The sequence below is a fragment of the Gallinula chloropus genome, assembly GCF_964237585.1.
Source record: "Gallinula chloropus genome assembly, chromosome: 12".
NCBI lineage: Eukaryota > Metazoa > Chordata > Aves > Gruiformes > Rallidae > Gallinula > Gallinula chloropus.
Window position 1 is genome coordinate 22459868 of NC_140097.1, and position 23438 is coordinate 22483305.

The following is a 23438-nucleotide window of genomic DNA, read 5'->3' on the forward strand; positions in this document are numbered from 1 at the left end:
TCAGACTGTTTTAAAAATACTTTATTCTTTAGAAAATACAGCGTTCAGTACAGTGTGCTCTGCTCCACCTGCCCTCATCCCCCCTGCCCCCCCAGCGCCTGCTCCCGCTCCGCCGAGGCCACAGCAGCGCCGGCGTTCCCTGGGATGGCAGGGAAGCAGAGGGCAGGTTTCACCACGCTTCCAGCCCCTGGGGAGGTGGGGGGCTCCCGAGCCCCCAGCAGCGAGGTGTCTCCCCAGCTGCAGCACCAAGCTCGTCCCTCGGAGCTGGCTGATGACAGCCCTCGGTGGTGGGGGAGAGCCTGGGGGGCAGGGGCCATCACACCTCTCTGCACCAGGATTTGGGGTAGGCCATGGGATCATTAAGACACGGGGCTGCCCCAGAGTGGAGAGCCAGCAACAAACCCAGGGGAGGAGAGCGGGGCCCAGGGCACGGGGAGGGGCACCAGGACTGTGGACCCCCAGCTGCCATCCTAACCAAGAACAGGGCCAGGCAGGGCTGTAACAGCTCCCTCTGAGCAGAAGGGGAGGGGGCAAAGAGGGGGTGCAAACATTGCCCGAAGGCTGGGGGACCTTCATCGAGCACTGAGCAGAGCTCAGGACTTGGGGGGAGGGGGGAGAACCTTCTTCCTCCCCAGGGCCAAACTCCTGCCAGCAAAGCCCACCCTGCAGGGAGGGGTCCTGCCAGCACCCACGGCGGGTGCAGGGTGGCTCCAGGCTGGGGCAGAAGGGCTGTGCACATCATGTGTGGGGCCCAAGAGCAAAATCCAGGGGGAGGGGAACAGGGGAAGAAGCCTTTTTTCTTTTCAAAGCAGAGCCCCCATCACCATCCCTCCCCCTTTGCATAGAGCAGCTTGCAGGTGAGCGTGGCCCCTGGCACCCCGGGGACAGCAAGGGCAGCTCCCAGCACCCCAGGGACAGTGAGCACAGCCCTGGGGAGGGGACAGGACAGCAGCTCCCATCCTCCTCCAGCAGCCCCAGGGCTTGCACCGGGATGCAGAGAAAAGAAACACCAACAGCCCCTGACCCTCCCACCCAGTGCTCTGTCCCCGGTGCAACGAGGCACCGCCATGTGTGGAAAAGGAATGAAATAGGAGAAAAGAAAAGGGTCTGGGGGCAGGAAAGGCCGAGATGGAGGGAAAGATCCCCGGTCAGCGGCGAGGACGCGGGAAGCGCTGCGGGGTGCTGTCCGTTCACCGCCCGGGCCTGCAGGATCTAACTCTCCTCACCGTTCTCGCCCGGCCCCTTGATCAGCCGCTTCTGTCCCCGCTTCCCCACGGGCCCCTTGGGCTTGGCGAAGGCCTGCTTGAAGGCGTGCTGCTTGGGGTGCACCTCCTCGTACAGGAACTCTGCCGTCAGCTCGGCTCCATCGTCGATCTCAATCTGCACCCAGGAGGGGCGAGGGGAAGGGGGGGGGGTGTGTTAGCAGGGGTCTCGACACCCACCTGGGTACCCCCCTTGGTATCCCGCTGGGTACCCCCACGGCTGGATGCACCACACTGCGTCCCTGGCAGATGCCCGGCCTGGATCTCTGGCTGCACCATCGCCCCTGGGCAGGGTTGCTCTTACCTTCTTGGCTATCTCCAGGCAGAACTCCTGCTCCACAGTGTCCAGCAACCGGCTCTTGCAGCTGGAGTAGAGCATGCGCTCCTTGATGCTGCACTTGTACCCGGGCATGGAGTAGATGAACACTGTGGGAAGAGAGGGGGCTCGTGGCACTGCCCAGCCTCGCGGTGCTGCCCAGGCAGCGGCATCCTGGCCCAGCTGCGCCTCTTCCAGCCCCACATGTCCCAGTCTGCTCGGTGACAGAGGGCGAGCGGTGCCATTCATCACCCCTCCCCGAATCCCAGACTGGTCTGGGTTGGATGGGACCCCAAGGATCACAGAGCTCCAATCCCCCTGCCACAGGCAGGGACACCAACCTCCAGGCCTGGAGCTACACAAGGTTGCCCAGGGCCCCATCCAGCCTGGCCCTGAACACCTCCAGGGACAGGGCACCCACCCCCTCTCTGGGCAGCCTGTTCCAGCCCCTCACCACTCTCTCTGGAAAGAACTTCCCCCTAATATCTGTCCTAAACTTTCCTTCCTTTAGCTTTAATCCATCCCCCTTGTCCTGCCATTATCTATCCTTCTAACAAGCTGATTCCCCTCCTGTTCCTCTGCTCCCTTCAGGGACTAGAAAGCTGCAATGAGGTCCCCCCACAGCCTTCTCTTCTCCAGGCTGAACCAGCCCAGCTCCCTCAGCCTCTCTTCACAGGGCAGCTGCTCCAGCCCTCTGATCATCTCCATGGCTCCTCCGACCCCTCTCCAACAGCCCCACGTCTTCCTTGTGTTGGGCCCCAGCTCTGGACACAGGACTCCAGCTGGGGAGGGCAGAGCAGAGAGGGACAATCCCCTCCCTGTCCCTGCTGCCACCCCTCTGCTGATGGAGCCCAGGATCCCATCACCCTTCCCAGCTGCAAGAGCCACTGCTGGCTGAAAAGCCTCCGGCGAGGCGCCCACCAAGCTGCCAGCACCGCACCTCTGCAGCAGCACCCAGGCAGCCCCGCGCTGCTCGTGCCGGCGCCTTTTGGCAGCGCAGGGCTCGCCAGCGCCAGCCACGGGAGGATGGCACGCGGCACCGGACACAAGGCCCCCCCTGTGCCACAACATCCCCATCCCCACTTGCTCCCCAGGCAAGCACAGTCTGGGGGGAGCAGGGACCAGCACAGGCCCCAGCCAGCCACCCCCACACCCAGCACTCACCCACAGACTCCAGGTAGTCTCCCTCGTGCGAGTGCTTGTACAGGAAGAAGTGGTAGCGGGCGGAGTCCTGGGGGATCCTCTGGGGCAGGTCGGCGATCTCCGTGGGGCTCGTGTGCACCAGCTCAATGGTCTCCCGCTCCAGGTCCAGCTTCTGAGGGACAGAGGGCACGGGGGAGCAGGCGGCGGTGAGCAGGGCAGCGCGCGGCGGGGGCAGCGGCGGCGCCTCACAAGGGACCTACCAGCTGGATGTAGTTGATTTTCTTCTGCTTGAGGGCCTGGATGGCTTGCTGAGCATCTGGCTGCAGGGGGAAGGCCAGGCCCTGCAGCGTCTGGTGCTTGCTCTCCACGCTGATCTCTGTCTTCACCTGGGGAAGGAGACCCCCCCCCCCTCCAGCATCAGGGCAGAGATCGGCAAAGGGCAGGGATGGGGCACAGAGGAACCCCGAGCCACACTGCAGCCAGGGGTGTCTCATCCCAGGAGCTCCCAGCTCACAGGGCCCGCAGCATCAAGCCACCCCACCTCAGGCAGGCTCGGGGCAGCGATGCTCGGCACCGCACCGCCGCTCCAGGAGACCACCCGGCCCCAGACGTGCATCACCACCCCCGCCCTCCTAGGACAGACCATCTCAGAACCAGTGCTGCCCAGCAAGTCCCGGTGGGGATGCTGGAGCAACGCTGACACCAGTCACTGCTGACCACGACCTGCGGGTGACGGGGGAGCCCTGAGGTCACAGCGTTCAGCTGCGCGGGTCCCCAGGGCGGGCTGGGTCCTCCTCCACGGGTGTACCTGCGGCAGCCCCGCTGGCACCAGAGGAGGGAATGGATGGAGATGCACAGATCAGAGTGATCCCCCAACACCCTGCAAGGCTGCTGCCCGTACCCCAGGCAAACCCATCACGCCAGGAGACCCAACCCCGCTTTGAAAAGGGGAGAGAGAGATCACAGAGTCTATAGTCACGCCCTGGCTGCTGCCATCCAGCCACAGCGTGGGTGGGGGTCCCTGACTGGGACCAGGGGGGGTGCCGTGAGCCCGCAGGAGCGGGGGCAGGACACGGCCGGCGCGGCATACCTCCTCAGGGCCGGGGTACTCTACCAGCGATGGGCAGCAGCAACAGCCCCCCACCATCTGCCACAGAATACAGGGAGACGGTGTCACCCCGACGGCAGAGGAGCTGAGCCCACCCCACCTCCAGATCACACACACACCCCTCCCCCAGACAAAGGGTCCAGCCACGCTAACCTGAGCGCTCTGCAGCGAGCCTGGGCCCTTTCTTTTGGGCTGGGCTTGGGGGATTTGGGATAAAGACAGTCCAGTGGCCTTCCCGGCCTTCCCATCCCTCCCCCCAGCAGAGGAAAGGAAGAGAAGTCACGCCATGCCAAGAGCAACGCGGGAGTTTGAGCTCACAGCTCGGCAGTGGATCCCCTTACAAGGCTGCCCTTGGTCATGGCAGCCCCACACGGTCCCACACCCTGGGGCATGGCATGCAGAAAAACACCCCTGGGAGAAGGAAAGACCGGGCATCAAGCAGGCAGAGCAGCCTACCATCTCGGTGCTCGAGTCCTGGGAACAGGAGTCCTGCGAGCATGGGGAGAGGAGACACACCATCAACGGCACCCCGCACGGGGACGGGAAGGGGGGGTCTCATGGGAAGCAAGAAGGGGGGGGACGCTTGGATGTGTGAGGATGGAAGGATTCCACCTCTCTGCTGGCGGCCAGGGAAGGTGGCTCCTGGCAGCACAGGCAGGAGAGCAGCAAACAATGATGTGGGAGACATCGGAGTCGGGGAGACATCAGCAGGAGGGAGAGCCCCAGCCCCAGCCCCGCTCGCCTCCTCCCTGGCTCCCCAGCCACAGCAGCCCAGGGCCTGGGGGGCTTCAGCAGTGGGAGCAACAGATTTAGGCTATCCCCTGCCAGGCAGCATGTACTTGGGCAAGGGAAGCCATGCCTGATCCTGTATCCACACCAAGCATCCCGGAGGATGCACAGGGGGTGAACACGCAGCTCAAGGGAAATAAATGCTCAAGGGGCCCCCAGTGCTGGGTGGGCAAGAGGTCTGTCCTGCTGCTGAGCTCTATCCTGCCATCCCTGAGTCTCTGGAGGTGCCACAGCACCGGCAAGGGCCCAAGAGTGAGCACACTAGGCACGCTCCCAGTCCTACCCGGCAGAGATGTGCGGCGGGAGGGTATCACCACCGTCAGCACCTCCAGACCTTCATCCTTCTCCCCCATAAACCAAGGACCTGGGAGGGCTCCAGCAGGACTGGAGCGAGCCACGGCTGCGGCACGGCGAGGCCCAGAAACCCCCAGGGGTGGGAGTGATGCTGACTCCCCTGTACTTTGTGTTCACCTCCTTCCTTTCTCCAGCAAGTGAAGCCCAGCCCACAGAGCCCTGGGATGCGGAGCCGGAGCGGCACCTGGGATGCCCAGCACGTGCTGCATCCTGTGCCCAACCCCACCAGCAGCCAGCTGGGCCACAGAGGTTATTTCCCCTCCTTTTCCTTAGGTGAAGCTTCCCCCTGCTGTCCCTTTCCCGGCCTTGGCTAAGGAGCATTTCTCTGTTGTATGACTAAACCTTCACGGGGGCCGGGAGCGGGGGGCAGACACGGTTCTGGTGAAGACTCTGCTTCACCCACCCCCCGCTGCTGCGAGGCGCTCGGAGCAACAACACCCTGCACACTGCACCCAGTTCCCTCTGCATTCTCCCGTGTCCCCCCTGAAGCCACCTTCCTCCCCACTGCACCCTGCCACGGGTCACGCCTGGCTCCCCTCCACGGTGCCTCCCCAGGCTTCCCCCTTGCAGCTCGGCCCCAAATTCAGGGGGGTTTCTCAGTGCACGGTTTGCCCACAGCCCCCAGCCCCTCCGGGCTGGTGACACGCTCTCCAGCCAGTGACAACAGACATAACACAGCTACGGGAGCTCCCGCTCAGCTATGGAGGAAGAGGGTGGCTCAGGACATCACCACTGGCCATCCAGCCCTCAAACCGGAGGGGAAGCTGGGCACACAGGGCCTGCACCCCTCTGCACCAAAGGGGACCCCAGCCCCCCTCAGCTTGGGGAGAAGGGCTGCTGTGCCGCTGCCATGAGCCTGTTGCCTCCCTGCTCCTGCTTCACCACTGCCCTTCCCCTCCCACCCCCTCCCCGTGCTCATGCGGAGGTTGTGGAGGATCCAGGGGTTCTGCAGCCTGGGAACCAGGTCGGCATCTCCAAGGGGCAGGCGTGAAGGGGAGAGCTGCACCACCAGCCACAGTCCAGGCCAGGGCACAGCGAGGAAGCAGCATCCCTTGCGTCACTCCCAGCATCCCGCGGGATCGGTGACGCGCCGGCCCTGTCCCCGGGAGCGGGGCACGGGCAAGGGCAGGGTGCCCAGGGGCTGCCCCAGGCCCCACAGGCTGCATCCACCGCCCCAAACGAAGCCGCAGTGCGCGTGCAAGGCCCCCGCTGCTGGTGCTCAGTGCACACGCGCGTGCAAGGGCTGAGGAGGCGTGCGGGCATCGCCATGGCGGGAGGCATCCTTCACTGCCCCCAGCGGGTGCTGCCACAGGCTGCGCTGCCTCCAGCTCTGCAGCGGGGTGGGTGCAGCCCCCCAGACCGACAGGCTCTCCCCCACCCTTAAACCCACAGGTGAAAATTCAGCCACTTGCCTCTTACTCTGTGCTGGGGGCTGTGCCCCATGGCAGGGCTGGCACGGGGACAGCCAACCTTTACAGCTACCCCTATCCGAACCAGACAGCAGTGGCACCTTCCCACTTTGCCAAGGCCAGGGTGGGAAGCAGGGCACGGTAGCTCGGTTGGGAAGAGAGCACCAAAAGCACCTCTTACCTGGGCAATGTCACCCCGCGAGAGGCAGCCAAAACAACCCCCCACACTGCCTAATCCCACCGCACTGGCCAGCCCAGGCGACGACATGGACCCCAAAGGTGCCACACAAGCCACAGAGCCGCCATCAGAATCTTCTCTGAGCACAGGAGTCACCTCAGATCCCCCACAACAAATCCCACCCAGCCAGGAGCCGGGATAACTACCCGGAGGCCACAGGGCACAGAGCACCCCACGGTGGCATCTCCCAGCGCCCCCAGAGCTGCTGCAGCAGGTGGAATCCTCCTGCTTCACCTCTGCCATCAGGCTGATGAGCTTTGTGTGGCCCAGGCATGTCCCACTACACCTGTGAGCCCCACAGCCCCAGCACAGGCAGAAGAGAACGGGATGCTCCTGTGGGGAAGAAGGCTTTCTGTGGTGTCCAAGTGTAACCCCCCCTCCCTTCCCCAACGAAGTACTGCTTTTGGGGGTCTTTCCCCCATCCCAGCGAGCAAATCTCCTTATCCCAGTGGTTCACCGCACCATGGAGGGTGGCATGAGGGCCAGGAGATGCCAGGGGGAGATGATGGTGTTAAACAGCCTCATCCCACCCCCAAGCTGCCCTGGGGCCACTTCCACATCTTCTTCCAGCCCATGAGCCCCAAACCGGGGTAAGATCTGTACTCCTCAGGATAGCACCCCCTGTGTTACAGCCCATGGGGAAGGGAGCAAGAGCAGGGGGCTGCAGCCCAAAGGTAGGTCTGAGCTCTTGCTCCTTCCCTCACGCCTTCAGGCTCAGCTCAGGCTTTGCTCCAGCCCAGATACTGCTGTGCCAGGCCAGCTGCGACTGCCAGCACAACGGAGCCCTGGCCCCACATGCAAAGAGGGAACCCAACTGTGTCCTGCCACCCATCTGGATGCTCGGCCCCCATCAGCAAAGGCAGGAATGGGTTAAACAGAGGTACACGGAACGCTGGTGTTGGGGAGGCACACCCCACATCCCCAGCAGCAAGCAGGGCCCTGCACCCCACAGGGTCTCGGGCTCCTCGCCCCTGGGCCTGCAGACACCCACCTCGTTGATGCGGATCTGCTGGAGCTCCTGCTCGGCTGCGGTGAGTGGGGCGGGGGCAGAGCAGGAGGACACGTGCTTTTGGTAGCCACTCAGGGACACGTCCTCCTGCGGGCAGAGGGACAGCGACACAGTTACCACTGAGGGGCCAGGGGCAGCCCAAGCCTGAGGCTGGCTCCGAACAGCACAGAGGACCTCGGGCTCTCTCTCCTGCCCAGGAGGGTCAGCCCCAGCAGCACTTTTGGACACCTCCATGCAAACCCCACGCTGGGCTTTAGCCAGTGGCCATGCCCAGACCACCTGGCCCCTCCCAGGATGCCCACGGCTGCACAGCTCCTCCAGCTGACAGACAGAGCTCACGGGCACGAAAGCGCAGTGGGCAGGCAGACCCCAGGGCCTGGAGCACAGTGGGGGCCACCAGCACACGTGCCCCTGGCTCCCATCGGCACCAGAAGCCCCAGTGTGGGGTCTGATGCCTGGAAGGCCCCAGCTGTGAGTTGCTTGTGTGGAGAGCCCACAGTGGAGGAGAAACCTGGCACCCAGTGCTGCCAGGGAAGCGCAGCCGGATTAATCCAGCGCAGCGGCTCCCGGTGCCAGAGTGACACCACCACCGCCTGGTGCTGCTGCCATCTCCTCAGAGCCTTCCTCCCACCACCATCTCTTCAGAGCCTTCCTCCCACCGCCTCCATCACCAGCGTGCCAGGATGGGCAGGCAGGAGAAAGCAGCCGCACAGAGACTAAAGCAGAGTGGGAGATGAAGCCAGAGCGCCGGCATCCCACATCCCACCCGGCTTTGACGTGAGCTGGGATAGGCTCCCAAAACCCAGAGTCAAGCCCAAAAGGCCATGCAGGGCCCAGCACTGTACCTTCACCGTTCCAAACATCTCATCCTTGATGTGCCCCCCGCCAAACTCCTTCTTCACCGTGGCTCTGGTAGCAGCATACAGCATCTTCAGCCGGACCTGCGTGAGGAGGGAGGCAAGGGTGGTCATGCACAGCCCACAGCGTGGTGGCAGCCACCATCCCACCCACCCCCCAGCTGCCCAAGCCTCAGGGAACTGCTGGGAAAGCCCAGCACCACCCACGATCTGCCAGCGCATTCTCTGCGCTGCGTTCCCATCCCTGAGCTCCGGCACCTCAGTTCCCACCCACCTCCAGGGAACAGGCAGCACAAATGCCACCAGAGCCACCCAAAAGGGCCTTTGGGTGCTTTTTTTGCAGCCCCCTTCTGGGAAGTCCTCAGAGGAGCAAGACCCCTGAGGCACAGCCACTAAAACAGCACACCCAGAGAGTTATTTTACTGCAACTGTGTGTGTGTGTGTACACACACATGTGAAATCACACGTATCACCATGGCTGTATCTGTGAGCACACAGGTGTATGTCAGGAGACAGGTGTGTTACACACATCCCAACAGACCAGCAAGGTTTGTACCGCCAGCAGCACCACTGCTGTTACTACACCAGCACTGGGGGTACAGTGCACACAGATACACCCATCGCTGCGGCGTGGAGGCAACACACAGGAGGCAGGGAGCCTGGGTCCCACTGAGGGCCTGTCACACAGAGATGCTGCTCAGCCAGGCCGTGTTTCATAGAATCATAGAATTGTAGGGGTTGGAAGGGACCTCAAGAGATCATCGGGTCCAACCCCCCTGCCAAAGCAGCTCCCCAGCTCATATTGCACAGGGCGGCGTCCAGACGGGGCTGGAATCTCTCCAGAGATGGAGACTCCACCACCTCCCTGGGCAGCCTGTCCCAGGGCTCCCTCACCCTCGCTGGGGAAAAGTTCTTCCCCATGTTGCTGTGGAACTTCCTGTGCTCCAACTTGCAGCCATTGCCCCTTGTCCTGTCCCCACAGACACTGAAAAGGGGCTGGCTGATTCACCCTGCATCCCCTGCTTCAGATAATTATAAACTTTAATTAGGTCCCCCCTTAGTCTTCTCTTCTCAAGGCTGAAGAGTCCCAACTTACTCAGCCTATCCTCGTAGGGGAGATGTTCCAGGCCCCTAATCATCTTCGTGGCCCTTCTTTGGACTCTCTCCAGGAGATCCCTGTCCTTTTTAAACCAAGGAGCCCAGAACTGGACACAACACTCCAGGTGGGGCCTGACCAGGGCAGAGTAGAGGGGGAGGATCACCTCCTTTGACCTGCTGGCCACACTCCTCTTGATGCACCCCAGGATCCCATTGTCTCTCTCAGCCCCCAGGGCACACTGCTGGCTCATGGCCACCCTGTCACCCACCAGGACCCCCAGGCCGTCCCGCTGGAATCCCCCACGCCACCAGCATGGCAACACCGACTCACCCACACAGGGCTCAAGGGAACCTCAGGAAGGGTGAGCAGCAGCCCCTCCACACCGCCAGCGTCCCCCCCGCCCCCCGGAGCACCCCGCGTCCCCGCGCCGGCTGCCGCAGCCCTCCGCGGGTGCTCACCGGGGAGCTGTCGGGGGACCAGGAGATGAAGAGCCACTCGTAGCCCTGGGCGTTCTGGCTGTCCAGGCGGTACAGCACGTAGCACGGCTGCTGCTCGTCCAGCAAGGGCAGCACCAAGGCATCGTAGTCGGCGTCCCAGCGCCGGGACAGCTCTTTGTGGGCTCCCAGCACGAGCTGTTCTGGAAGGAGAAGGCAGAAGAGGCAGCATTAGATGGTGGGGGGCTCAGCAAACCTTGCAGGGTGACAGGGTGGCTTATCTAAAGGCTCGCCACAGCACCCGTTGTGACAGTGATGCCATCCCACAGAACAACAAACATGCAGGAGGGTACATCTCCACAGGTGACACCCCCATGGATGACACCCCCCAACCCAGGAGACACCATCAGGGCTACAGCCACCTTAAAGGGGCTGGTTTGCTGCCAGAATCCCACTGACTCCTGTCCAACCGTCTTCTTCCCTCCTGGGGTCTCCTCTCTGGTGACCATCCTTAGCCTCCTTCTGCTCTGGGCTGACCCCAACCACCCCTCCTTTTGCAGAGGGGAACACAAGACCTCCTCCATCCCATCTAGACAAACTCTAGTGCCTTGGGCTCCAGAAGAACCTTACCCTGGATGTGAGGAACCACCTATATTCGGGGTGCTGGGAAAAATGAAGGTCCCATAGCCAAAGCCAGGCTGAGGAGTCAACGCTGCTCTCATCACGTTCCCTGTAACCTCAATGGGTCAAAATCGGTGCTAATCCCCAAATCCCACGGCCAGAGGGACCAGGGGCTGTCCCAGAGACCCCAGCCAGGGAGCAACCACACTGCAGGAGAGCCCCAGCCTCTGTAAGCCACGAACATACAACCACAGGTATCTCGAGGCTCTGGGGGGTATTTTTTTCAGCTGCTCCCCAGGCAGCAGTGGGGCCACAAGCCCCCCCAAGCTGGGCAGCACTCAGCTGGGCCTGAAACACTGGCACAGGCACCCAATGAACGTGAAAACCCCACTGTGAGGGGCAAACAGGGCTTTGAGATGGGCAGTGGGACAGCAGCAGCACTGGAGGTGATGGGTGTGGGCTGCTGAGAAAGAGTCTGCAGGTTTATTCTGGTGTCAGTTGTAGAAAGATGTGTGGGGAGACGCTGGGACTCAGGACAGGATGCAGAAAATCCAGAGGTGCCAACACAGAACGAGCTGGGGTCTTGGACAGTTGGTGCTCAAGAGGATGCTCAGCTGGGCAGGTGCCTCACCTGCACCTCTGCCCCCAGCGCCGCAGCCCGCCGGGGCACCGCGCTCTCCCTCCCAACACCCCCGGCTCAGCAGCTCCAAATCCCACGGCAGGAAAAGCTTTGAAGGGAAATAGTTGAGGAGTAATGGGTTTGGGATGAATTAGCCCCAAGCCCATTCCCAGGTGAGCAGGGCATTCCCCCAGGGACAGTGGCGTGACCCTGCATCTCCCATTGCTCCAGCACAAGGGGCATGCAGTGCCAGGGCAGGAACAGGGATGGCACAGAAACAGGCTCTGGAAACACTTCCCCTCCAGCAAAGCTCCCCGGTGTGAGGAAGGGGAACGGGAGCACCTCCACGTACCCCTAAAATAAACACAGAGCCCCACAAAGGGATCTGCGCCTCACCAAGTCCCCCATCCCGGGGAGCCCATGAGGAATTGTGCCTGGCCAAACCCACAGGCAGCTTGTGGGGGTCTCTGACTGCCAAACACCCCGACACCTCACGGACGAGGCGATCGGAGCCGAGTCACTCCCGACCATGCCCCAGCCGGACCCTGGCTGTGCCGCTGCGAGCTGGCAGCCCCCAGCTTCCCCCTGGGCTGGGGGTGCTGCTGATGCCCCTGCATCTATCCCAGCGAGCTCTCTGCACTTCAGCTCAACCCATCCAGGGTCAAATATTCCTCCTTTTCTCACCAGGAAAGGGAGACCCAGAGCAGCTGCCCTCTGGCAGCATCGCCGGCAGCACCAGCTGTTCCAGGCTCTGGCTCTGCTGGGTGCTGCCGCTGGGAAAAGCACAGCTGGAGCACTTCTGGGGCTCGAGGTGCCCCCAGCTCCCCAGCCACAGGCTCCACAATGCCCGTACAAGGCAGGGCCACAGCTCAGGCGCCTGCAGAGCTCCACACACACCACCCCCAGCGTGCAGAGGGACACACCGCGACAGGCACGGCTGCCACGCTCTCCCTGTCCAGAGCCCCCTGGCAGCAAGGAGCAGAGCGTCCCCGAAAACTGTGCAGGGCCACGATGGCAGGAAAACATCACTGAGCCTCAGGGTGCCAACTGCTCCCCCCTGCACACCTTCTCTACCCAACCCTGGCTCCTCCTAGCCAGCCCCCAAGGCAACATCGGCTCAGAGCACTCCCAAGGGGCTGTTTAGCCATAGCTGCTGTCCTGAGGTTTCCAGACACAGCCTCTGCTGTAAGGCTCCAGCACTGTCCTCCTCCCCTTCCACCACCTTCCTCCCACCGCTGCTGACCCTGCCATGCCCCATGGCCAACACCTCGCAGGACAGAAGATCCTCCACAAGCCATTGAGCAGGGCTGGAGGCTCCTCTGCCAGGTCCCCGTGCAGGCCGGGCAGCTGGCACGTGCCTCTGGCTGAGATGTCCCTCCTGGGGTCACCAAGCCTGTGTCCATCTGTCCAGCTGTGACATGTGTCTGGCTGCTGTATCACTGCCTGAAGGTCCTCCCTGGACAGGTAGCAGCAGGGTGATGTCTTCTGCACTGCAGGGAAGAGCAGTGGCCCAGGGGGACCAAGCACCTCATCCCAAATCACATGGGGAGGCAGACAGGGGTTCTCTGAGCCAGGCTGCGGGGACCACCACCACCTTGTCCCCAACAGACCGAGTCCTTCAGTGCAGAGGTGCTTCTGCCTGCCTCCTCACCAGGGCATCAGGCTCTGCAGCATCTCAGAGGCTCCTCCAGAGCTGCTCACGGCTGGGCCGGGCTAGGGGAATAGGAACTGGTGGGGTGGGGGTGCTGGACTGGGAAGCACCAAGTGCCATCGCCTGAGGCCGCTCGATGAAGCAGCTGCAGCTGAGTGGAGACGGTGGGACTGGCTTCCTCTGATGGTAAAACACTCCCTTGCTGGTGTCACTGGCCACAACTCAAAGCTGTAGCACCCTGAGCTCAGGCTCCAGGGCACCCATGGCTTATCCCAACACAAGCCCCATTCCTGATTTTTGAAAGCAAAAGGAGCCCAGAGAGCCAGATGGGTGCCAAGGACACACGGATGAGCCAACGAGGCCACATGTCCCGACATCTGGGGACCGTGCTGAGGACAAAGTCAGCCCCTCCAAGGTGGTCCTGCTGACATGTTTCAAGTGCTGCTGCTCTTCCCAAAGGGGCTCAGCAGGCCCTGCCTAGGCCCCTCACAACCACACCCACTGCAGGGCTGGCAGCCTGGTGCTGGAGGGAGGAGGGAGGTGGTGAGGGCAGCTTGGCCGGGCATTAACATCCCGCTGCCAGGAGAAGCCAGCCATTCATATGCATCACAGGAGCAGTGATGGAAAACCTACACCGGGAGGCTGGGGCCTTCAATCAGTGCTCTGCTCCCTCAGCACTCTGCTCCCCCTCAGCCCTCTGCCCCCCCTCAGCCCTCTGCCCCCCCTCAGCCCTCTGCCCCCCTCAGCGCTCTGCCCCCCCTCAAAGTTCTGCTCCCCTCAGCCCTCTGCTCCCTCAGCACTCTGCCCCCCTCAGCCCTCTGCTCCCCTCAGCCCTCTGCTCCCCTCAGCACTCTGCTCCCCTCAGCCCTCTGCTCCCCTCAGCTCTCTGCTCCCCTCAGCACTCTGCTCCCCTCAGCACTCTGCTCCCCCTCAGCCCTCTGCTCCCCCTCAGCCCTCTGCTCCCCTCAGCCCTCTGCTCCCCTCAGCCCTCTGCTCCCCTCAGCGCTCTGCTCCCCCTCAGCGCTCTGCCCCCCTCAGCCCTCTGCCCCCCCTCAGCGCTCTGCTCCCTCAGCACTCTGCTCCCCTCAGCCCTCTGCTCCCCTCAGCACTCTGCTCCCTCAGCCCTCTGCTCCCCTCAGCCCTCTGCTCCCCTCAGCCCTCTGCTCCCCTCAGCCCTCTGCCCCCCTCAGCCCTCTGCTCCCCTCAGCACTCTGCTCCCCTCAGCCCTCTGCTCCCCTCAGCCCTCTGCTCCCCTCAGCCCTCTGCCCCCCCTCAGCGCTCTGCTCCCTCAGCACTCTGCTCCCCTCAGCCCTCTGCTCCCCTCAGCACTCTGCTCCCTCAGCACTCTGCTCCCCTCAGCACTCTGCCCCCCTCAGCCCTCTGCCCCCCCTCAGCGCTCTGCTCCCTCAGCACTCTGCTCCCCTCAGCCCTCTGCTCCCCTCAGCACTCTGCTCCCTTGCTGGTCTGATCAGCACAGGGGCCACCCAAGGCAGACGTGGGCAGGGTGGCTCTGGCCTGCAAGCCGGGCCCGGGGCAGCCCCTACACAGGAACAGGGCTGGGGTGGGTTTCAGAGCATCCTTCACGGGGTGCAGCTGGGGTCCCACACTGGGCCCCCCGCACCACAGGGTGACCCCTGCCTGGAGCATCTCCCTGCCTGCCCAGGAGGACGGTGCTGCCATCGCCCCCGACTGCAGCCCCACAGCACCCACAGCAGCTTCTCACAGGGCTCCCCAACCAAAATTCCTGACACGGTGGCAACAACCCCCCCCTGCCCCAGGCATGGGTGTCAGGCTGCTGGGAAAGCTGCCGCTCCCCCCACCCAGAGCCATCCTGGGGGGTCCAGTGGCTCTGGCACACCCATATTTTGGGCTTGGGAGGCCAGCTCCAGGCTGCCACACACCAGGAAGCCCCAGTAGGATCTTTCTGGGGGTTTCCAAAGCCCTGGGCTGGCACCACCACAGCACAGAGGAAAGGAGGAGAGGCAAACCGGAGTCAACATGGCATAAATCACAGCAATTAACCATGGGACTTACCATCCTCAATGACGACCTTGATGAGCCGCACCGAGCCGTTCCGGGCTTTGGCAAAGAAATCCCTTAGTTCTGTGGTGGCTGCAAGAACCAGAAACATTGTGATCAGACCCAGCAGCCAAGGAGGGGCTGGGGGCTCAGCTGTGCAGGGGAGCGACCTGGCAGGAGAGAAATTCTACAACTTAAAAAACAAGAAAGATGAAATATAAACCCCTCTGGTGGTGGGGGGGGAAAAATAAGTAATAAAAATAATAAGACAAAAGGCAAACAGCTGGGAGGGAAACGCTGCGTCTCCCCGGGGCATCAGAGCTAAAGAGCAGCTGGGAGGGAGCACATGTGATCCCAAGAACCTGATACTTGGCCTGGGTGAACATAATCACCCAAATTTAGACGAGGGCTCGGGCAGCACAGGCAGGCAGAGCTCAAGTGACAAGTTTATTTGCTTTCCAGAGGAGCAGGATTGGCACGCGGGGCGGCTGGTGGAGATCACGCGGGCGGTGACGCCCCGGGCTGGGGACGCGCAGCAGGGATGCTGCTCCTCAGGCAACTGGGGACCAGTCTGGCTCCGGGCTAGAGGCACTGGTTTGAGGCTGAGCCCCTGGGGAAGGGAAAGGCAGTGGTCCCGGGGTTTCACTCCAGAGCTGGCAGGTTTTGATTGCAGAAGGTTCCTGGGAAGTGTTTTGGGGAGCCATGTTCTTCCTCACCCCTCCTCTCCCGGAGCCAGGCACTGGGACCAGTCTGCAGCATCCCACAAGGAGGCAGCAGATGTTGAAGGGGCAGCCCACAGCCAGCGTCAGAGCCTTTATCCACCCACCCCAAAAGCCTCCCCAGTGCAGAGTTCCCCATCCCACCTACACGTGAAGGCAGCACGCAAGAGACATGGCTTGGAGGGGCTGAGCCCCCCAACAAGAAGCATCTCCCAGTCCAGCTCCCCGAGAGCCCACTCAAGCCCCTTCCCAGACACAGCAGCAGTGGGTACCGACTGCCCTTTGGCACAGCCCCCCCGGCATCACGGCAGGGGGACATCACCCAGGGACCCCAGGTCACTGCCCCTGCCATGTGCCCTCTGCTCCCTGGAGGCACCCCCAGGCTGGGGCACTGCCTGCCGCTCCCCCAGCCTGAGGGGGACGCAGTGGGGACGGGCTCATCCCCAGGCACAGCACCAAGCAACGGGCTCATCCCTGCACCCAGCACCGGGCGATGCGGGTGGACAGGTGGGCAGGGGGTCCCAGGGAGCTCCCACTTGCATGTGTGTGTGTCCCCACCCCACACCCCTTGTGCCATCTGCCCCCACCTCAGCTGAGGGGCTGCACAGACAGGAAGAGCTCCAGGCTGGTACCCACAGCCAGCAGCACCCACGCAGGCCCAGGACCCTGCAGGGAGGGGCATGCAGGCCCCCAGCAGAGGCACATCAGTCAGAGTCACGCAAAGAAGGTTTGCTGAGATAGTCCCACCACGAGCAAACCATCTTCCAGCCTCTCCCAGCGCCTGCTGGGAGCTCAGCCTGCTCCTCTTGCTCCCACCCAGGATGTGCTAGTATTTTTAGCCCCTTTCCTGCTGGGAAGGGCTCGTTTCTTCCAGCAGCATCTGCGGTTCATGTGGACAAGCAGGACGGAAGAGGAGGAGAAAAGAAAACAGGAAAAGATTAACTGAGAGACATTTGTACACCCAGGAAGCCGCAGGCAGGAGACAAAAGCTCCTCATCAGCATGAAGCTCTGTGGATTCCCATCGCAGAGACAGGAGCAAAGAACAGTGGTCTTGGATGCTCCTACAGCATCACCTACAGGGGAGAAGGGGAAAGCTCTGCCTGTACACCCCTCCTTCCCAGAGCCAGGGGGCACAGAGGGGGCTGGAGAACCTGGAGTTTGGGCAAATGCAACCCCCAGCCCCTGGAAGCGTAAGGAGCACCCAGAAGTACTGGACCAGCAGCTGGGTGATGACAGCTGAATGATTGGCCAGTGATGGCCGAGCACAGGGGGTGAGAGGGGATGGGGAGAAGTGTGGGTGCTGCTGGCAGAGGCAGGAGGTACCCCAAGGGCTGCCAAGGAGGGAGATGCTTTCCAGAGGGGATGGCCTCAGCACGGGCTGCAGAGCTTCAACTGCTGAAGTGCAACAGCTGCTTCAGAAAGGGCTTTTTCCGTTTAAATGGAAGATCCTGGGGCACCTCCCAAGTGCCGCCCCCATCTCTGCATCAGGCAGAGCCCAGCGCCAGCGAGGAGGCAGAGGGACTCGTGAGCAAAGGGCTCCCAGCACGAGCTCCACCACTGCTTCATTACAGAACAACTGGCCCAGCAGGCTGACAAGATGGTCCACTGTCTGAAATACTCCTCTCAAAGCCCTGAGATGCTCTGGAAGAAAAGCAGGGAGGAGATCTCACCCGGGAGCAGGGATGAGCTGCATCCCTGCCCAGGAGTCTCCAGACCCAACTCCAGGGCTCAAGCCCCATGTGTGGGGAAGCACAAAATTTAGGTGCTTTTCAGGGCTCAGCCCTTTTGCATCCAACAGGAAAGGAGCCTGTGGGCACCCCAGCACAGCCAGCGCTCCACATCCTCATCTCCAAGAGCAGAAGGGGGAAATGATGGGCATAGGGCTGGAGGGGAGTTTCCAAACCACCCTCCTGACCTGGGTTCCTGGAAAATCCTGGAACAAGCAGCCCAGAAACAAATCCAAGCTGGACTTCAGCCAGAAGGCACCTACCAAGAACAAGTTGCACAAGACCAGCCCAGCTCCCTCCAGCAGAGCCTCAGACTGTGGGATCTGGCTCGGCTTTTCAGAGGCAGCTTAGGAAACACAGTGGTGGTGGTGAACCTCTACAGCACAGGCACAAAGCTGCACGGACAGCTGCCCCTCAGGAGGCATCGGAGGCTGGATGGAGCAAGATCTCCCAGGGACCTGTGGTGGGTCCAGGTTTAGGCTGCGTTTCCACGAGCGCTTCCTGCAGCCCTAAGGCTGGAAGCCAGAGGAGATGCAAGCGTGCACTGGAGAAGAAGTAGTCTCATTCTCTCAGGACACTGGAGAAACGGGCTGGAAAACAAGAGAAATGGGATGAAACTCAAGAGGGAGCAAAGCACCGTAACCAGAAGGACCAGCAACACCCACACAGGGTCCAGCAGCTCTGGAGAGGAGAAGCAGGTCACAAGCCAAGCTGCAGGTTAATGGCTTCACGCTGCTGTGGGCAGTTATTTAGGAAGGGCCAGACAGGAGCACATCTCACAACCACTGCCATGTTATTGGGTACCACAGAAGCTTTAGGTGCAGCACAGGCGGCACGTCCAGGCTCAGCATCGTGCAAGGAGCGAGGCAAAGGAGGATCACACCTATGCCAGAGGTACCACGTGCAGGGCTGGCTGGCCCAGAGGAGAAAAATATGAACATCTTGTTCTGGTTTTCCAGCCAGAAGCATCAGGCTTCCACCTTGGCACGTGGGGAATCTCAGGATGAAGGTGACCAGCCACTGAGAAGGTCACCATACCCCCAGTCTCTGCCCCAAAAGGCGTCCAGAAACCCTCCTGGGACGCTGCTGCTTTGGGACTGGGTGAGCTTGGTGGCATCTGGAGGACCCTTTTGGCCATCCAGCAGCCCTCCTCGCAGATGCAGTGCATGCATGTACCCGTGCCTCCGCATCCACGCCCCCACCAGCCCAAAAATCACCTCCAGCCATCGAGTCGTGCAACACCTTCCTCTCCTGCCTGTTTGTAGGCTGCTGATGAGCTGTCCCCTACTCCCCAGCCACCTGCACGGATTAAAAGGCACTCAGCAGGCTGCTGACGCGACGGGAGGCGATGGCTTGGCCAGCGGTGGCTTCAGGTGGCCCTGGCCTCCTGAGGAAGAGAGGAGCTCATGGTGGGATGGCACAGCCATGCCCACCCTCTTGGTAGCACCAAGCAGGCATGGAGCAAAGCCCCAGGACCCCACGGCATGGGGACTGGCAGGCTGGCCAGGTCCCTGCATTCCATCAGGAGAGGCGCCTGCAGGCAGAGCAGGGAGCTGCCCTGCCCCGGGATGCGGCTCTTTGGGATGCACAGGGAGCTGCCCTGCCCGGGATGCAGCTCTTTGGGATGCACAGGCAGCTGCCCTGCCCAGGATGCAGCTCTTCGGGATGCACAGGCAGCTGCCCTGCCCGGGATGCAGCTCTTCGGGATGCACAGGCAGCTGCCCTGCCCGGGATGCAGCTCTTCGGGATGCACAGGCAGCTGCCCTGCCTGGGATGCAGCTCTTTGGGATGCACAGGCAGCTGCCCTGCCCCAGGATGCAGCTCTGTGGGATGCACAGGGAGCTGCCCTGCCCGGGATGCGGCTCTTTGGGACGCACAGGGAGCTGCCCTGCCCGGGATGCGGCTCTTTGGGATGCACAGGCAGCTGCCCTGCCTGGGATGCAGCTCTTCAGATGCTTCAGCACTGGGCTCAGCGCATCAGGCTTTGAGGTGATGCTGGCAGGTACCACCCCCTCCCCCCCAAAAGGCAGCCCCCCACCCCTACAGCTGGGCCTTTCAGGATGTTCACAGCCCCAGTTAGCTTGCCTGAGCAGCACAGGCTGCGATGGGGCTGGAGGGAGATGGGCACCGTGCAGTGATGACAGCTGTAGCCACAACAACAGGCCAGCCTCTCCCTAGGAGTGCCAGGGTGCCAGCATCCCCAGGGAAGCACTGTGGGGACAAGGATGCAGGTGACAGAGCCACTGCAGGGGTGCACCTTTCCCCTCTCCATCCTCTCCCTCGCTTGCTGGGGAAGCAACAGGTCTGTGCTTATCCAACCCATCCCAATGCCCCCCCACCCCCAACCTGACAACAGCGCCCAGCTCCCAGATCAATAATACATGGTCCCTGAAACAGATGCCTCTCTCGGGACATCAAGTCCCATCACCCTCCCGGAGGGAAACCCGAGCCTGCAGCCATCAATCTTTCATTCCCCAGACATAATCTTCGCGTTGATGCAACTCCAGGCAGCTGCTTCCCTTCCAGTGCCCGGGACACAGCGAGAAACTCAGCCAACAATCCAGCCACAAGCCCAGGCAGAGCTGGTCCAAGCGCCAGGGACGCTTGGCTAGACAGCGGGCGAGACGCTGGTGGCCACGGTGGGGTTACACCTGCTCGGTGCCTGCTGTTCCCACACAGGCAGCTGCCCTGGACTCCTGGCAAAGGAACAGCCACTCCAGGCACAAAGCAGCTGTAGCTGCCACTAGAACTCCTGCGTTTTGGTCTGTCCCAGTGTAGCTCCATCACTCAGCACCCGCTCAGCCCGCTCGCTGCTGACGGGTGCAGCCGGCCGGTTGCAGTGCTCGGAGCAAGGACTACAGCATCCTTCCAGGGAAGCTTTCCTGGGAGAAGCAGCTGCAGGTATCAGAATCAAATACAGAGAGGGGACAAAAGTGTCTGAGCCAGAGAGGACACAGGCAAAGCTTCTCTCTTAATTTTCTGGGGGTCCTGGACTGTGTCCCACAGAATCTCATGTAACTTAGCACAAATCCCGCCTGGAAACCTTTCCACACCCACCCCACCCCAGCCACTTGCTTCCCAACACCCGGTTTTCCATGTGCATGTGCCTGGGGACCCATTTTTCCCCCTCTCTGGCACCTCGGATCAGGTATCCATCCCCACGCTCACTCTGGGGTAGGCAGCACCAGTTGGGTCCAGGCAGCGACACAGCGTCCCAGAGCCAGGTGCTGGTGCCAGCTCTGCCAGCAGAAGCCACTCATTGCTGCTCCTCTTCTCTGCCCCTCTTCTCTGCCCAGTAAAGCCACCACTGGGAGCACTGGTTTGGGCATCAGTGGGGATGGAGACCCAGCAGACAGTACTGCACCCACAGCCTGTCCACACACACTGCCAGATTCCCTCTGCCCCACTGCTCGAGGGCTCTGTCATCCCAGGGTGTTCGCTGGGCCCTCCACCCACGCTGCAGCACCAGTGCCCCAAAGTGCCACCCACTGCATTGCCCCAAACGGGCACCACCCTCAATCTGGGTGCTGACCCCAGAGAACAGCTCGCAAGGGGGAATCAGCTCCGCCAACCTCCCTTGCAGCAGCCCAGTGCCCTCTGCGGACACAAGGCGCCACAGACCAACCCTCCCCTCTCCTCCTCCTCCTCCACTGACAGCACAGCACCCCCAGCATCCTCCACTGAGCCCCATGGCCGCCCCCCAGCCAAGGTGTCTGGGCACAGCAGGAGCCAGCGCTGCCTCCCAGCGCGAGGGGAGAGTGGGGCCAGAGCAGCAGCAGGTACAGAGGGAGGCTCCTGCCCCCTCCTCACTGGACCTTGTGGCTCCCACTGGGCACCTTCACAGACCCAGCAGCTCCCAGGTTCCTGTTTCTTCCCCCCACACCCCACCTGACATCACTCCTGCCCACCCACAGTATAGTTCAGCCTCTCCTGGGCCCTTCCCACCAGCTGCTTTCCCAGGGCTGGGGCCAGGCCTGGGGCAGACAAAGGTGTGTCCCCCCCATCCCCATGTCCCGCCACCCGAACGGGCCAGCCCCAGACTCCAGGGGTTGTTACTGAAGAAACAAGATGCATTGGAGTGCTGTATGTTTCAGATTAAAATAAATAATAATAACAAAAGCCCCATTTAAGGCACTTTCTGCGTCTACCCAGGGGTGACACCAGAGCACCCTGAGGCACCTGTTGATCTCCCCAAGGCCCCAGAGTTCAGCGTCGCCTTCCCAAGGACTGCAAACTGGGACAGTGGATCCCATCCCCTCCCAGGGGCTGCAGGAACACTCGGCACATCCATCCTCCCAGCCACAGTTCAAAAGCAGGTTGCCAGCCCCAAGCAGCCCCCAGCGATTCTCGACAGCTCCCAACCAGCCCGGCCGTCTCCATGGCAGCCCAGCTCTCGCCAGCACCTCTGAGGGAGCTGCTGCCAGTACCTCAAATAATAATAATAATTAGCCCCTTGCTCCCATGTGAAAGGCTCAGCCCTGATTACACCCCCCAAACCTGCAGCTCCCCATGCTGGGGACCCCCTGCTTCTTCCCAAGAGCCGGGATGACTCAGTGGCACCCAACAGGGGGCTGTTCCAGGGCTCCCTCCTCACCCTGCTCTCACGCTGATCAACCAAAACCTGCCAGGGCCTTGCCTGCAGCCTGCCCTAGGCCAGGCAGCAGCTCCTGCCGTGACTCCCCAGGGAGCAGATGACTTCCTGCAAACAGGGGAGAAAGGAGAACAAAACCCAAGCGCCCCGGCAATGCACGGCATGGGAACACCCAGGCCCCTGGAACCTGGGAGACACAGCAAATCCCTCCTCCTCCTCCTCCTCCTCAGCAAACAGCAGGCCTCAGTGTCTCAGCACAGTGGATGAAAGCAGCAGCAGGACTGCTGCTCCTCAGCCGACATGGAATCTGCTCCCTGCTCAGCAGAGGAGTTAGTCTGGTTGCTGTGCCAGGGTGGGGAGGATGGAAAGACCCCGGACACCTCCCAGCACGGTTCCCTTAGAGCCCTGAGCGCCCCAGTTGAGCATCACAAGGGCTGGAGGGGCAGATCTGCATTCAGAGAGGAAACAGCCGCTCCCCAGTTGAGGGGCCACGCGGCCGGGGATGCAGAAGGGCACCCACGGAGCTGTGAGACATCAGAGATGTGTGAGGTGGTCTCGCTCTTGCAGCAAGTTAATTGGTTTATGACCAGGGGTAGGTTTTTACACCACCCCTGTCTGGGGACGTGCTGCCCTGGCAGAGCTGCTGCTGGGTCTATCCCCACCCCACAGCGGTTCCTCTGGGGAAGTGCGAGTCCCTTCCCCTTCCAGCAGAGCTGCTGGCGGGGCACGTTAGGCCCAGTAACTCACGGCGAGCCGGTCCCGGCAGGGCTAGCCGGGCGGTGGGCAACGAGGGTCAGGGAAGGTCGGTACCCTCAGAGAGCAGCCCAGCAGCTCCACCGGGCCGGTGCATCCCCTCCAGCCGCCGCGGGGGAACCGGGGCGGGCTCAGGCAGGCTGGGCAGCCAGCAACAGGCAGCAGCCCCTTGGGGTGCAGGCAGCGCGATGGGCCTTGCTGGCTCCACGTCCCAAGAGGAAGCCCCACAGAGCACACCCTGGCCTCCAGCAGGCACCAGGGTCCATCCTGTGGTTTTGGGGGGGTATTATTATTATGTTTTTACAGCAGAGGGAACGTTCAGCTGGAGCCTGAGCTTCAGGGCCTCGGCTCGCTCCGGAAGTGATGAGTCTGAGCCCCAGCGCTGTCGGCTGCCGGCGTGCCCAAGCAAAGCAGGAGGAACCTCCAAGCACCCCCGCTACCCGCCTCTCAGCCACAGGTCCTCCGGGAGCATCCCAGGGATGCAACCACGTGCTCGAGGAGCAAGGATGCTCCTGCCACCACGGAACGGCAACCACAGATCCAACGGGCCGGCTGCGAGGAAGACGCTGAGGGTGGGCATCCCGGTTACCCCCCGGGGCGGGCATCCCGGTTACCCCCCGGGGCGGGCATCCCGGCTCTCCCCGGCACGCTGCGGTGCTGAGCTCGCACCCAGGGCTCGGGCAGCAGCTGCTCCCGCATCGCGTCCCCGCTCCCGCATC

At 62.3% G+C, this 23438-nt stretch overlaps 1 protein-coding gene across 2 annotated transcripts; it reads right to left on the minus strand.

Moving 5' to 3' along the window:
* Positions 1-15213, minus strand: TWF2 (twinfilin actin binding protein 2). 2 transcript variants are annotated; one of them, XM_084269670.1, is made up of 8 exons: positions 14944-15213; positions 10043-10221; positions 8474-8569; positions 7611-7715; positions 2982-3107; positions 2743-2890; positions 1567-1688; positions 1-1380 (listed from the first exon to the last, which is right to left on the minus strand). In XM_084269670.1, the coding sequence occupies exons 1-8, from the start codon at positions 15038-15040 to the stop codon at positions 1213-1215; spliced, it is 1041 nt and encodes a 346-aa protein (XP_084125796.1). In that variant the 5' UTR covers positions 15041-15213; the 3' UTR covers positions 1-1212. The 2 variants fall into 2 exon arrangements, with proteins under 2 accessions (XP_084125796.1, XP_084125795.1); XM_084269669.1 differs by having other exon boundaries at positions 2743-2893.
* Between the last annotated feature and the right edge of the window lie 8225 nt (positions 15214-23438).